Source organism: Notolepis coatsorum, assembly GCF_963971535.1.
Source record: "Notolepis coatsorum genome assembly, chromosome: 8".
Lineage (NCBI taxonomy): Eukaryota > Metazoa > Chordata > Actinopteri > Aulopiformes > Paralepididae > Notolepis > Notolepis coatsorum.
In genome coordinates this window covers 80,659,051-80,674,307 of record NC_140172.1, presented here as the reverse complement: position 1 = coordinate 80,674,307, position 15,257 = coordinate 80,659,051, and the positions used below count along the sequence as shown (strand labels likewise).

Genomic DNA, 15,257 nt, shown 5'->3' with positions numbered 1-15,257 from the left:
TCACCCCAGTCTCCTCTTACCGTTGGGTGATGAGCGTGGAGCAAAAAGATCGCTATTATGGGATGTTGATCTATGCGGTCCATTTCCAGGTTGTATAATACTATATACGTCCAAATAATGTTGTTTATTGAGTTATGGCAACGGATCGATTATCCAGTGTGTCAAGATGGAGTCCCGCGAGCGATAGCGAGTGGCCATGAGGGAATAGGGAGACACACCGGCGTCACAATTATCAACATCCGGTTGCAATTCGCCGATCGGCCACCAGGTGGCGGTATTGAAGCGTTGGAGAGTTGAGCAGAGTCCTACAGCACTAGTCAAGGATCCGTGGGTGAAATATGAATACCATGACAGAAATTTTAAATATTGATCTCAAAGACGCTGTAAAACGTCATTGGCAGATTACGCATGGCGAGGAATGACGTTTTAACACGTCATCGGCAGAGAAAGGGTTAAGTTGAGGAAATTCGCACTCATCCGTGCTTTGATGTCAGTTAGACAGTCAAGCAGTGGCTGAAGTGCGACCTGTACTGTGGTCCTAAGAGGTAGGTAGTAGGGATGTGCATGACTGACCTGTCCTGTGGCGCTAAGAGGTAGGTAGTAGGGATGTGCATGACTGACCCAAATTATTTTAGAATAGTCTACTGTTCTTAAGACCGTATATTCTAAAATCACAAAAAAAAACTACAAAAAAAACACGAAAGTTATTGTCTGTTTCGACATGAAATCGACATGAAAATCTAATGTGGAGACAGGCACAACTATTCGAAAATCCTAACTCATCCCTAATAGGTAGATCTATACATCATCAGCAAAGCAGTGGAAGGATATATTCTGCTTGGCCAGGACTTCACCTAAAGGCCTCACCTCCATTGATGGCCAACACATCTGGATCGTTGACACCATCCACGGCTAGCAGGTTACACAGGACCTGCAACACATGGATTTAAATGATTAATTTGTCTCCATATTACCAACAGGCAAGGGACATTAAAAGGATAGTTTGGATGTTTTGACATTAATTAAGTGGTATGACATACTGACCAGTAGTGTAATTGGTAGCATTAGCTTACTTGCTTTACAGCGTTCTGTGGTTGGAGTTCTGAGCGAACCAGGAAGCTTCAGACAACGTTTGCCATGTTGTTTCACTAAGTTCACACATTTCAGGCATCAGTGATGTAACGTTCAGAATTAATTATTTTGTTCCCGGAAATACGCGCTAGCTAGGTGCGTATAGCGTTAGCTGTTAGCAATGACAGCAGCCAGCTAGCTTGCTAGTTGGACTATCTCACGTTCACTATTAAATCAAAAACAAAACCATACATGGAAGCTCAGACATTTCAAGTAACTTTCGGAATGAATGCTTTTGTTCCTGGAAATAACATTAACCTGCAGCGACTCACAAATATCTAGCTGTTAGCAATGACAGCAGCCAGCTAACGTTAGCTTTCTTGTTTGATTATGTCTCATTTGCTATTAACTAAAAATAAAATCATTTGTTAACGGTGTGGGGGTAATAATCAAATAGTTCCCAGTGAGGGCGGTCAGGTGGCGTAGCGGAGATTGCGTTCGTCACCAACGCTGGAGAGGCTGGATTTGCGTGTTCTAATCCAGCTCCCGGCGTTGCTATCAGCTTGGCTGGCCGTTCACACTAATACAATTGGCAGTATTAGAGGGTGGGAAAGCTGAAGGGTGGGTCCTGGGCGTTGTGGACATCGACCCCTACAGTTCGGTCGGGGCGCCTGCTCAGCAAGGGTAGGATCTAGGGAGAGATAGTGCGGCCTCCCATACGCTACACTCTCCCCGGTGAGAATCTGCGCGGCCAGGCTGGCCTGCCGGTTGGCTGCACATGCGTCGGAGGAAAGCATGTGACAGTCTCCGGTCTCTCGGACCAACAGTAGGGGGAAAGTGCGCAACAACCAGGAAGGGTGGGATGGGAGAAAATCGGAAAAAGGAGGGGGAAAAAGATAATAAAAAAATTAAAAATAAAAAATTCCCAGTGACTATCGAATAGTATTTTTGTGAGTTTTGTTTTGCCCATCCCTAGTCTGGAGCTTCCTGGTTCGCTCTGAACGCTGCCAGAACTCCAACCATGAGACTGGTAAGTCAGCTAATGGTCTGCATCTACTACATTACTGGCAAGTATTTCATACCACTTAATGTATAAAAAAAACTATCCCTTTAAGAATGTAAATACATGCAGATATTCACAGACAGCTCAGTTACATTATGTGCTCGCTTGACAACCAGGTTGATATAGAACAATTGGGCGGACAGCACAAACACACACAGTAGAGTCTATGCTAAAGAACTGAAAATGGGATCACCAAAGGACAGAAAACAAATAGCATTTCAAGTTCTAAAAGGAGCTGACCTGAGTGTCGTAGAAGTATCCAGCTGGGAAAAGTGGTCTGATGCACCTGTCTGTGAGACAGAGACAGAGGGCAGGCTGTTAGCTATAGTATTCAAAACAATCACATTAATACTGCTGCACTACAACCTTCTTCCTTCTATGTTCAAATACAACATTTAGAGGTCAGTGGAAAGACACGAATGGAGGCCAACAGACCCAGCTTCACTCTAGGAGAACAGACACACCTTCACTCAAGTCTAGGAGAACAGACAGCTTCACTCTAGGAGAACAGACAGTTCCACCCTAGGAGAACAGACAGCTTCACTCTAGGAGAACAGACGTAGCTTCACTCTAGAAGAACAGACAGCTTCGGGGCGCCACTGCCAGGGTGGTGCACCACGTACAGCGCTGCGGTGCAACACGGCCGTCCCGGGTTCGACTCCCAGACCCGGCGTCTATCTCCCATTCTTCCTCTCTCTCTATCGGACTGCCCGGTAGCAAAAACCAATAAAAGGTCTACCAAAAACATAATTTTTTTTTTTTTTTTTTTGAAGACAGCTGGACTCTAGGAGAACAGACAGCTTCAATCTAGGACAGGGGTCAGCAACCTTTACGATCAAAAGAGCCATTTTTCTCAACTTTGAAATAAAACCCTAAACTATTCAGGTATATTTGAGTCCTTCCCTTATTTGTGGAACATTTATAAAATAAAAAGTAGTCCACTTTGAAAAAAGACTACCATGTGTAGACCTACTTTGAAATAAAACACAGAGGAGAAAAAACACTGGCATCTGTAGACCTACTTTGAAATAAAACCCTGAACTATGCAGATATATTTGAGTCTTTCCCTTATTTGTGGAACATTTATAAAATAAAAAGTAGTCCACTTTGAAAAAAGACTACCATGTGTAGACCTACTTTGAAATAAAACCCTGAACTATGCAGCTCTATTTGAGTCCTTCCCTTATTTGTGGAAAATCTATAAAATAAAAAGTAAATTTTTTGTTGTTCGCAAATTTCTCACCACATATCAGGCATACAGGTAAGCATCGTTAGTCGTGAAAGCAAATTAATCTGTCCACGCTGAATTAAACCCTCTATTTTCCTCAGACTTTCCTTTTTTTTGATTTATCCATGGTTAGTTTACTGGGGGGTCAGAAACTCAAGATTAGCCACTTGCAGACGGCAGGGAGAGGCGCGGGGTGTGACGTACTGTTTAAGTTGATGAAATATTTTTTCATTTCAGTGTCACAGTATGACATCAATCTTTTAAAGCGTGGCATTGCCGTCTAATAGCTGGCGCTGAATGAGTTAAAGGAACATGACAACATTATGGGAAATGCACTTACCATCCACTCCAGAGTCAGACAAGTGATCCATATCCGCTTCCATTCATTTGTGCTAAGCTAGGCTAGCTTGCAGCCGGATAGCTTTCTACTGAATGCACAGAGAGCTACCTTATAATTTCATGGTGCTGTAATTAACACAACACAAGGATTCAAAGTCCCCGATGACATCACTGGTGACCATATTCAAACTAATTTACTCTCAATAACTGTCAAACTAATTGAATGCGTGCAAAACTGTTTGGATGTGTGTGAGATTATGTGCAAAATTTATCAGCATTGCTTTTTGGTGAAGTGCCCTTTTTTGGTGAAGAAAGCATGAATGTGTGTTGTTTCTCTCACCGATGAGCCACCTGGTGAGTGCATGTGTTGTTTCTCTCACCGATGAGCAGTGATGCAGTGGTGGTCCCACGCAGTACCACGCCGTCCTAGCAGTTTTTTCTGAGCAGAAGTACGCGCACGGATGTGCACGCGCGTGCACACAAAAATGCTTTCACAACTTACTCAACTCGTCGCGCTGTACGCCAAGTACCGGCACTTATCTATCACCTAGAAGACTTTGCATAATAATAGGATACCAATAACATAACAAAGAACGAGAAGTGCAAAACCAAAATACAAGCCCTGTGGGGGTTTGCTTGATCTGTGGAGCTCTCACTATGTGACAAATGGTCCCGACTGGAAGGATGAGGCATTAAGTTGTGCTTCAGAAGGAAACTGTCCTTCTGTAAACTAAGTTACATTGTTAATTTAGTTTGTATTTACTTTTCTAGTTTAAGTTAATTCAATTAAAGAAATTGTAACTACAATATTGTATCTAAAATTTCATTTAAAACGTTGTTTGTTTTTCAACCATATCTGTTGACAATATAGTTTCTTTATATATTGAAGGCTACATCCTGCTACCTTTTTCAGCTTCTCTATTTCAAGGCAATATTTACAAAAACTAAACTAAAACTAGTAATTTCCTATACAAACATGTGTCCTACTATTTATGCATAACAATCATCTGTTCTGTGCGCATGCGAGGGATCATGTATGCGCCTGAGCGCGAGTGCACGTGGCGTCCAGGCAGTTCTGATATTACGACTGCACCCCTGCCGATGAGCCTGCTGGTGAGTGAATGTGTGGTTGTTTCTCTCACCGATGAGCCTGCTGGTGAGTGAATGTGTGGTTGTTTATCTCACCGATGAGCCTGCTGGTGAGTGAATGTGTGGTTGTTTCTCTCACCGATGAGCCTGCTGGTGAGTGAATGAGTGGTTGTTTCTCTCACCGATGAGCCTGCTGGTGAGTGAATGTGTTGTTTCTTTATCTCACCGATGAGCCTGCTGGTGAGGATCTCGTGGTCGGTGACGCCCAGCTCTCGTCTCAAATGGTTGGTTGGGATTCGGCCGGCAGCAGCTGCCTTCTGCCGGTAGTCCACCTGTCCATCAAACACATACTCACTGACCAAGGACCAGTTTCTTAACACTTTCAGTGCCCAGCACCAGCAGGGGGTGCACGATTTAGTGCTTGAATGCCCACCATCCACTTCAATGTTAGCGTTAATATAGCCTAATCTATGTTTTAAATTATGGCTATGTGTCTAATCTGCCCGTCGCTTATCAATGACTCATTTTCCAGTCAACATTGTCGAAGCAGATTGTTTTTTTATCGGTTCATTTCCGTTTTATAGCATTTTGAAAAGCCCTCGTTTTCAAGGAAAATAAAAAGATTCCGTGATAAACGCCCTGTACTGGAATATTCTAGAACATTGTAATTTTTCGGCCTATTTATGAATAGTTTTCAAATAAACGCTAGATTATCGATAGTATATGTGTACGTATGCACGCTGGTGCCGCGAGCTGAAAATCGATTCTCTTAGTTCCTGATCGCTCACACAGCCAAACAGCCATATCACACATAGGGGAAAAGCTTATATCTCCGTGAAAACAGGTCTGATTATCCTAAGACTGGTCAAATAGATTCCTTACCTGAGATCAGATGGTATCCAAAAAGATTATTCCAATTCCTGATCGCCATTCCAAAAATCGATCCTTTTATTGATCCAACGCTACATACTGTAAAACACATATTACACGCTGTTCTGATGCTCCACAATGACTCCGATCGGCTCGGGGTACATGCGTGAGAAGTAAAATGTGGATTCCGGAGTTTTTTTTCTCATCCATTTTCATTGAATCCATTCCAAAAGGGTGCATTACCATCTGGGAGACGATAGGGGGCGCTTTTTTCACATCTGAGCTCCTGATGGGGCTGGTTTCCCAACGGTAGACTCGGTTGATGAAATATGAAATCACGCTAATTGTCGTGCTGGGCATTCAGGGGGCGGGCTGCTAACACGTGTTATGTCGTGGCTGGCATCCAAAGTGTTAAAGGACCAAACCAGTCTTTTTGACATGTGGGTTCCAAGTTATTCTTGCCTTGATACAAAAATCTAAAGAAAGAAAGTCACAACATCTTAACTGATTGGGCGCCAAAAACGAGTATACTCGTTTTTCGTCGCCAACGCTTGAGCGCCAAAAACGAGTTCTCGTTTTTAGATCCTTTGATACCCATTCTAAACACTCGGAGCTGCCTGTATCTATCTCCCTTGCACCGCTGCCAACGTTAAAATTGCAATGACGACTGAATCCCGCCAGGTAGCAGTATCACCTACCTTTTGAACTGGGGATATCAGTTGTCTTCCAGTACTGAGTTACCTCCGGCTGCTTCCTCCTCAAAGTGGATCAGGACATAGCAATCAGTCGAGATTTGATGTCTTAAACCTATCGTTTCCCGTATGATAGCCATGCCCAATATACACGAGTAATTGCGATCGCGATGGGACGACTGGGATTTATTCATTATTTAAGGTCTATTTTAGGTAACCTGCTGGTATTTTTTTTACCTAAAACATGCTTTTGTACCGATCAGTGTCGTATTTTACCGGACCTAAAACATGCTTTTGGTAACGATCGCAGTTTCGAGGTAAAACTACCCCCCCCCCTTGATGATTTTGTGAAGACACATATATATATATGGTATATACCTTTGATTTGGAAATATTTGGAGTTTCAGGCGAGCAACCCGAACGATTTGGGCATAATGCATATAACACGTCATATCTCGCGATCAAGGGAAAAAGACTAGATTATTTTGGAAAGGGGCGATGTTTAGCATGAAATAGCGCACAAACGAAAGTATGTAGAAATTAACTGGTTAGTCAGTGTTGGACTATAAACAATGCCTGTCAAATGAGCCATACTATTGTCTCCATAGCTATAATACAGAACACACGATGGGTCCGCAAACATAGCTAAAATGGTCAATAACGCTGGCGCCATTGAGTAGAAATGGGAAAACAGCGTGGCGGTCAATGAGTTAAATGTCACGCTAACATCTTATGTGTCACTTGTTTTCTTAAAAGTTTTGCCATTGTGATGTAATACAGTATTTGAGGAAGAATTCCTCTTCTTCCTTTTTAGGCTGTGTTCACATCTGAAAGTCCACGGATAGTCCGGACTTTCTGGTGGACCAAATGTGAGAATGATACATTGTTTGATTTTGGTTTGCATTCACACTGCCCTTTTTTGAGCTAACCTAATTTGTAAACAAAGGACATGCAGTCGCCAAGTCGTTCATCTATTGGACAGATCAGTCGCCTAGGTCATTCATTCTATTGGATAGATCATTTTCGGGAAAATCCCGCCTGAACAGTGGCGTCATTTCAGTAAAAGGTAAATTTTGGTGGATTTATTTTTGTCAAATCAGTTGTGCAATAGTACATTTTGGTGAGTTGTTTCTATACAATTCACTTATATGACATTTAGGTAACATTAATGAACAAAGGAGACAACTACAGTATGTAAGTAGTAAACATATTTTTTTTATTCCAGTGGATCATAATGATCATATTACGGAGCACACACTGCGTTCCGAGAGAGCGAGACAGAGCGAGAGAGAGAGAGAGACGGAGAGAGAGAGAGAGAGCAAGCGAGAGAGACTGTCATTACACGTGTGGTTTTTGGATCAAGGCAAGAATGACTTGGAACCCACAATGTCAAAAAGACTAATCTGGTCCTTTAAATGCACCTCAGTCTGACATCATCAGGTAATGACATCATCATATCATATAAGTCCTGTATAACAGCAGAGTTGATCTGGACGTTAGTCAACTGCAGTAATTTTTAAAAGGTGCTTTATACATTTATTTTACTTAATGTTTTCAGGAAACGGCAAAGGGGTATTCAAAAACAGTGTCGGATGAAAAACATGCATCTCCAAGATGTGAACTTTTTCAGAATCTAGACATATACTGTTGGTGGCCGACAGCGGATATTATACCATTTGGCCCAAATTCTCAATCTACCTTTGGCCTCATGCCCCTAATTCCAGCCATTTAAGAGCAGTTAGAACAGCGCCACCATGAGGCGAGATGACTCAGAACTTCACAGGCCTCCTTGCTGTTGCATGACAAATATATTTGTCATGTTTGATGGAAATCGGACAGTGAGTTCACAAGTAAAGGATCACTTCCTGTTTACTAGTGATTATGATATCACAATGCTGCCTGCTGAATCATTATTTAACCTCACTAGATTGTGATGGTTTTGATATTACTAAAATGCCTCCTCAATCTATATTTAACCTCACTAGATTGTGATGATTTTGATATTACTAAACTGCTTCCCGAATCCATATTTAACCTCACTAGATTAGATTGTGATGATTTTTACATCACCACGCCGCCTCCTGAATCTATATCTAACCTCACTCGATTGTGATGATTCTGATTTCACCATGCCGCAAATTCTGATTTCATTTGTTCTGTCACCAGATTTTGACACAGACTTTCATGACTTTCTGGCTTTAGAGTGGGTTTCATGAATTTCATTTTCAATTGCATGAGAAAACCAAAGGTCTCCATAATATGGTCTCCTTTGGTCTCAATATGGATATAGAATGTATGTAATGGCATCTTGTTAAACCCTGTGTGAATACAAGAAACGATGTGATTCCATTCTGTGAGTGAGGACAACATAAAGAGAGAACATACCACAAGAGGCATGAATTGAGACGGGGATGGCTTGGTCTTGCTGACAGTGGTCACCATCACAGAGGTCTCACCTAGCTACAGAGAGACAGGGGAACAGATTGGTAAGGGCTAATAATAATAATACATTTAATTTGTAGTGAACTTTACATTTGGAGCCAAATCCCAAAGCACTACAGGGTAAAACAGGCTTTAAAAACATAGGCAAATTAAAAAACAAGGCATAAAAACATACCAAAAAAAGGGGATAAAACACACAAGGCATGTATAAAAGGTTAAAACTAAGAAAAAGCTTTGGTGAAGAGGTACGTTTTTAGTCCTCTTTTAAAAGAAACAGTGGTCTGTGGTGCTCTCATGTAGTCAGGGAGGGCATTCCACAGGCGAGGAGCAGCCGAGCAGAAGGCCCGGTCGCCCATGGTGCTGTCACTTTTTACCAAAATCAAGTTTGTAAATCTAACATTTACATTTAGGCCATGGTTAGACTAGGTGTTTTTGTTTTCGTTTTGTTGCTGAATGAATACGTTTGCTGTCCCTGTTAAATAGAAATGCCGTTTTGGCAGGAAAACGCGTTGCCCTACTGACAACGCTGAAATTGTGTTTCCGTTTTTGGAAAAACGAAACACCCTAGGTGTAACCGACGCCTTAGTCATCTAGCTGATGCTTTTATCCAGAGTGACTTATAACTGTCGTACAACAAGTCAGCAGGAAGGGGTCCATCTCTGGGCGCCGGACAGGCTAAACCTGTCAACAAATTAAAACTGACTGTCATCTACCGGTTAGCTCAGGAGTAACTTCCACTACAAAAAATTTGCTTGTGACAATGTAACTTAAGAGGCAGGCAACTAAACAGTTGTTTAGTTGAAATGATATATACTGTATTCAACTCATCAAAATAAATCACAGTTCAATAATGAAAATCAATCAACAGTTATCAGGGGATAAATCAATGAAACAAAACACAGCAAAACATAAATAAATCACAGTCCCTTAACTCATTCAGCGCCAGTCACGAGAAAAGTCAGGTTAACTAACCAGTTCAACGCCAATCACGAGAAAACTCGGGTTTTAATCGTTATTTCTTTTATTAGCTATATCCATTCATTTTTCATCCATCCAGCCTGATGTTATCATTGGGAATGGGTCTGAGCTTGCAAAAGGGCAAATACCACCGCTTACGCTTTCCAGCCGGTATTGCACCTATTAGAAATGGTGTAGTTTCTTTTCTGGGGCGATCTGAGCCGTGCGGGCGGGGTTTAAATACTCCGTCAGGACTAGCGTTTACAACGTTACATCTGCAACGCTGCTGCCCCCTCCCCCCCCATTCATATGCAATGCCCGACAATGTGGGACGGACCTCCACGAGCAGTATTTGGAATGGTGATCAGATAATTGGATTATTTATTTTGCATTACATCAGAGACCAGGTAAGGACTCTATATATCCAATCGAAGCTGTCTGTGTGTGTGTGGCTGTTTACCGTTGGGTGCAGGAGGTGGGGGGGGGGGGAGCGCCGCGCTACGAGGGCCATTTCATGTATGCACAAGGAAGGATAATAATGATAATCTAGCATTGATTTCAGGAAGATTCGATAATCAGGCGAAAAATGACAACGTGTTTAGTGTATTCCACTAAAACGCTATTATTGCGTCTTTTCCTGGGATTACTAAGAATCACCAAAACTATACTCATATTCAAAACGGTATAAAACGGAAATGTACGATGAAAAAACAATCTGTTCTGTGCATGTTGACTGGAAGCAACTCGCTGACAATCGACGGGTGTACGTGTATTAGACCCATAGCTATAATATAAGATATATTTTAAGCACTCGCAAATGTCGCAGTCTCCCCATTGATTAAAGTGATGGCGCTCTAGCGGCCCCTGGCGCCCCAACCCCTGGCGCTGATTGAGTTAACTATCAGTAATCAATCAATCAATCAATCAATTAACTCAAATAAATCACAACGGCAAAACTGGGTAGCAGGCTGAAGTGGTGGCTGAGGAGAGCTTGGAGATTGTTTGTAGGGGAAGCTGGGAGAACAGGGACAAGAGTGATTCAAAGTGCAATGTGGTCAAGTCCGGGATATTTTGGGGTTTGAAGACAGGAGACAGTTCAGTGAAGTAGTTGAATTAACATAATTGTGTACCTTGCCAGGTACCCAGGTGGGGTATCTCCTGTGCCTTTCTGTGTGGAGTTTGCATGTTCTCCCCCGTGCTCACAAGGGTTTCCCCTCCAGAATATAAACCCAATGGAAAAACATGCAGAATAGATCGCTAACGCTGTCTGACGAAGATGGACAGGAGCACTTGGATTGGTTCCCGGGCTCTGCCCCACACCGCAGCCCATGTCTGCTCCCGGCTGCCCTTCGCCGGAAGGACGATGGGATGGGTCAAGCGCAGAGACAAAATGTCATCGGCGACCCAAAAATGTCATGCGTCTAGGGCTGTCTTAAATACTTCGAAGCTTCAAAGCGTCGTTTGATGGGCACGGGATTCGAACGGGAAAACAACAATTGAATATATTTTAAAAATATATATATATATATATATCAAATAATTTTTTCTTATCCCCCCTCCCACATGCAAAATCTTGCGCCTCCAATGCAAGGAACGTCATACGCCTCATTAACTCTGCCTCTCTTTGTTAACTACAACAAGCAATGCTGTTTGTTATTTAAGATGAGGTCGGACTCAGCACTGACAGATTTGTGTTCATTGTGCTGCTTTTATAAAGCCTCAAATGACGGCTTACAATACAAAGTGTTTCGTTTGTCTAAGATTTTTAAAGTTTTTTTTTTATCCACTTTTTCTCCTTTTTCTATTTTTCTCCCATCCCAATTCCACTGTGCCAATTCTCCCCTCCCCTGTCTTGAACGTTGCTCACATATGCCCCCCATTGGCCGGTTGTAGGGAGGATAGAAGCATTGCATCACGTGTCCCCTCCGATACACGAGGAGGCAGCCTGTCACTTTTTTTTTGCTTTCTCTTTTTCCCCCTTTCTTTTTCCGTTTTTCTCCCATCCCAATGTTAGTCGTTATGACAATTCCCAATCCCCTACCTGGTCATTGCGTGCTCTGCCCCCTACCGTCGGTCTGGGAGGGCGGAGACTATCACATGCTTCCTCCAACACATGTGTAGCCAATCCCCACTTGAACCACTTCTTTTCACCTGGCAGCGCGGACTCTCACTGGGGGAGTGTAACGTGTGGAGGACACTACCTCCCCCAGGATCCGACCTCGCTGTGCAGGCGCCCCGACCGATCTGTAGGAGTCGCTGTTTTACAACGACCAGGACCAGGGCTCTACAGTGAGAGCATTTCACTCGCATTTGCCCATTAAAATAGATTTGTGCGAACCGGACAAATCATTTAGGAGCACGGTGTGCGAGTAATGGTTTTGGGTAGTGGGCGTGTCAAAGCGCAATTGTCATTTCATAATATACACAGAGCAGTGCGGACCTTCTATTTTAGAACCTACAGGTATGACATCTAACTAATCAGCCCTGCGTTTGACAGCTCTGTGACAACTTATCTCACGAGTCACGATGTTTTTTTATGTGTAAGGAAAACTCCGCGAGCAATGGTCTAAACGCACCTCGTCGCGGTAAAAACCTCTCTCTCGCCGCTGTTTCTGTGTGTGTAAGGAAAAGTCTGCGAGCAATGGTCTAAACGCACCTCGTTGCGGTAAAAACCTCTCTCTCTCTCGCCGCTGTTTCTATGTGTGTAAGGAAAAGTCCCTTAGTATGCACGCACAGTATAAAATGCATGTAATAAATAGTTTGTTAATAAACTCTGGTACTTTTTTCACTGCGCTCCTAAATTTCTTTGTGTGCTCCTAAATTTCTTTGTGTGCTCCTAAATGTTTTCATTTAGGAGGAACACATGTGCTCCTTGGGAAAAAGGTTAGCGTAGAGCCCTGAGGACCCACCCTCGCCGGGTTTTCCCATCCTCTAACACTGCCAATTGTGTTAGTATGGACGGTAGGGCTGCACGATTTTGGGAAATAATCTAATTGCGATTTTTCTGACAGATATTGCGATTCCGATTACATTTGCGATTATATATATTTTTTTAACAGCCCCACAGAGGTTTATTGTAAAATGCGGCTTGCATCTGGCCTACGCAGTGGGTCTTTTCAGGACACCGAGCCTGAAAATGTTTCTTTTTACCTGGGAATCGATACCGGTAGGTACCCAACAGTACCTTTTTTTCTGTACTTTACTCTCCCTCTCTGAAGTCTAAACTTCACAACACACAATCTAAAACCCCTTACCTCCCTCTCCGAAACCGATCTTGTATCTCAATGGGACTTCCTGGTTAAATTAAAAAAAAAAAAAAAAAAAAAAAAAAAATGCGTTTTTGTTGTTGATAATTGCATCATTCCAAATCGCGATTTCGATTTAAAATCGATTAATCGTGCAGCCCTAATGGACGGTCGACCAACCCGAAAGCACCACAGCTGGATTCGATCCCACTGTCTGTCACATCTTTTCACCTGCCAGCGCGGACTCTCATTGGCGAGGTGTAACGTGTGGGAGGCTCACACTACCCCCGCCATTTCCTGTCTCTGCTGTGCAGGCGTCACCAACCGACCTGTAGGAGTCGCTGTCCACAATGTCCAGATTACCACCCATCAACTTCCACCCGCTAACTCTGCCAATTTAGTTAGTATGACGGCCTATGTAGGCAACGGCGACAGCCGGAGTCGAACCCGGTGTCTCTTGCGTTTGTGACGAGCGCAATGTCCGCTGCGCCACCCAGCCGCCTAGATTTAAAAAGGTTTAAAGGGGAACTATCTTATAAATGGCCTTTTTCAGTGTTTAGCATTGTTTCCTAGCTATGTGGACTTATATTAATAGGATCTATGTCTCTAATTCTCATATTGGCGCTAGGGCTGCACGATTAATCGATTTTAAATCGAAATCGCGATTTGGAATGATGCAATTATACAATCGCAATTTAAAAAAATAACATTTTAAATGTTTTTTTAACCAGGAAGTCCCATTGAGATACAAGATCGGTTTGGGAGAGGGAGGTAAGGGGTTTTAGATTGTGTGTTGTGAAGTTTAGACTTCAGAGAGGGAGAGTAAAGTACAGAAAAAAAGGTACCATTGGGTACCGGTATCGATTCCAAGGTAAAAAGAAAAATTTTCAGGCTTGGTGTCCCGAACAGACCCACCGCGTAGGCCAGATGCAAGCCGCATTTTACAATAAACCTCTGTGGGGCTGCTTTAAAAAAAATTATAATCGCTAATTTAATCGCAATTGCAATATCGGTCAGAAAAATCGCAATTAGATTATTTCCCAAAATCGTGCTGTGATGTCAGAGATTTCTCAGCTGCATAATAATGTGGCAGTTGATGTGGCAGTTGGCACCAGGCCACACAGTGGATGAGATCTTGAGGTAGAAAAATGCTGTTTTTGAGTACTTGATTCGAAATACAAAACAATGAATTCTTTTGAAAAAAAACATACAGAGGTGTTCCATAGACTCACAGGAATTGTGTAAAAGGGCCCAAATAGTGAAAGAAATAGTAAAATAGTTCCCCTTTAAAACTTTACAGCACTGACAATTCTATATAGTGTTTTTTATAGTGTCCCGACCCATATAAAAACATGTCTTTGTCTCTATTAACTACATATAAATATTTATATAATTGTTTGCTTTATAGACGAAGGTTGCAACATAATTATATAATGTAATGTTGTTGGCTGTGTAATGGAGAGCAGCTCCCGACTCATTAATTTAATTAATTAATCCAATCCAATCCAATCCACTTTATTTATAGAGCACATTTAAAAACAACAAAGTTGACCAAAGTGCTGTACAAGTCCTACAACATAAGATTAAAACAAATTTAAAGGAGACATGCATTATAAATGACTTTTTTCTGTGTTTAGCATGTTTTTATAGTAATAGGAGTTAGTATCAATGGGTCTGTGTCTCTAATTATCATATTGACTCATCAGTCTAGTCCATGCGTTGCTCTTGGGACGGGGTTGCACTCCGTGCAGGGTAAGATTTGAGCCAAAGCGTGTGCACGCACACAGGAATGCGCTGCACTCACCAACTCGCTATAAGTACCCACCCATATTATCAATAGCGCCGGTCGTCAGGTGTATTAAATACGTTCTCAGATACATTCACACCTAACTTGTTGTGAATAATAATGTGTTACATTCCATTCGTAGAGGCAATTAGGCACTGTCTGTAGTCTGTGCTCAAGCGAGGGGACATTTATGCAGGAGCGCGCGTGCACGTGGCGCCATTAGGTGCGTGCAACCCCAGTTGATATCAGGAACGCACGCCTGGTCTAGTCTCGAGTTCACGAGATCCTCCCTCACTCAACTAAGCTGTTCTGATTTGACCCGCTCCCTGACGTGAATAGGGTACTGATCTGCATAACTAATGCCCCCTCTATAGCGCACAGTGAAACCCGACACTTCCTCAAACGGGAGGCAGAGATCGCTCCGTATGAAAATCTCTCTCTCTCTCTCTCTCTCTCTCTCTCTCTCTCTCTCTCT

General features: G+C 42.6%; 1 protein-coding gene across 1 annotated transcript in view; it reads right to left on the bottom strand.

The window, feature by feature from the left end:
• The window catches only part of pnpt1 (polyribonucleotide nucleotidyltransferase 1), a 127,872-nt gene that overhangs the window by 102,246 nt on the left and 10,369 nt on the right, over positions 1-15,257 (bottom strand). Inside the window, exons 3-6 of the mRNA XM_084320028.1 lie at positions 8,738-8,812; positions 5,017-5,122; positions 2,375-2,424; positions 868-931 (exon numbers count right to left, since the gene is read on the bottom strand). Coding sequence (XP_084176154.1) covers positions 868-931; positions 2,375-2,424; positions 5,017-5,122; positions 8,738-8,812 — 295 coding nt within the window. The remainder of the gene's footprint in view (positions 1-867; positions 932-2,374; positions 2,425-5,016; positions 5,123-8,737; positions 8,813-15,257) is intronic.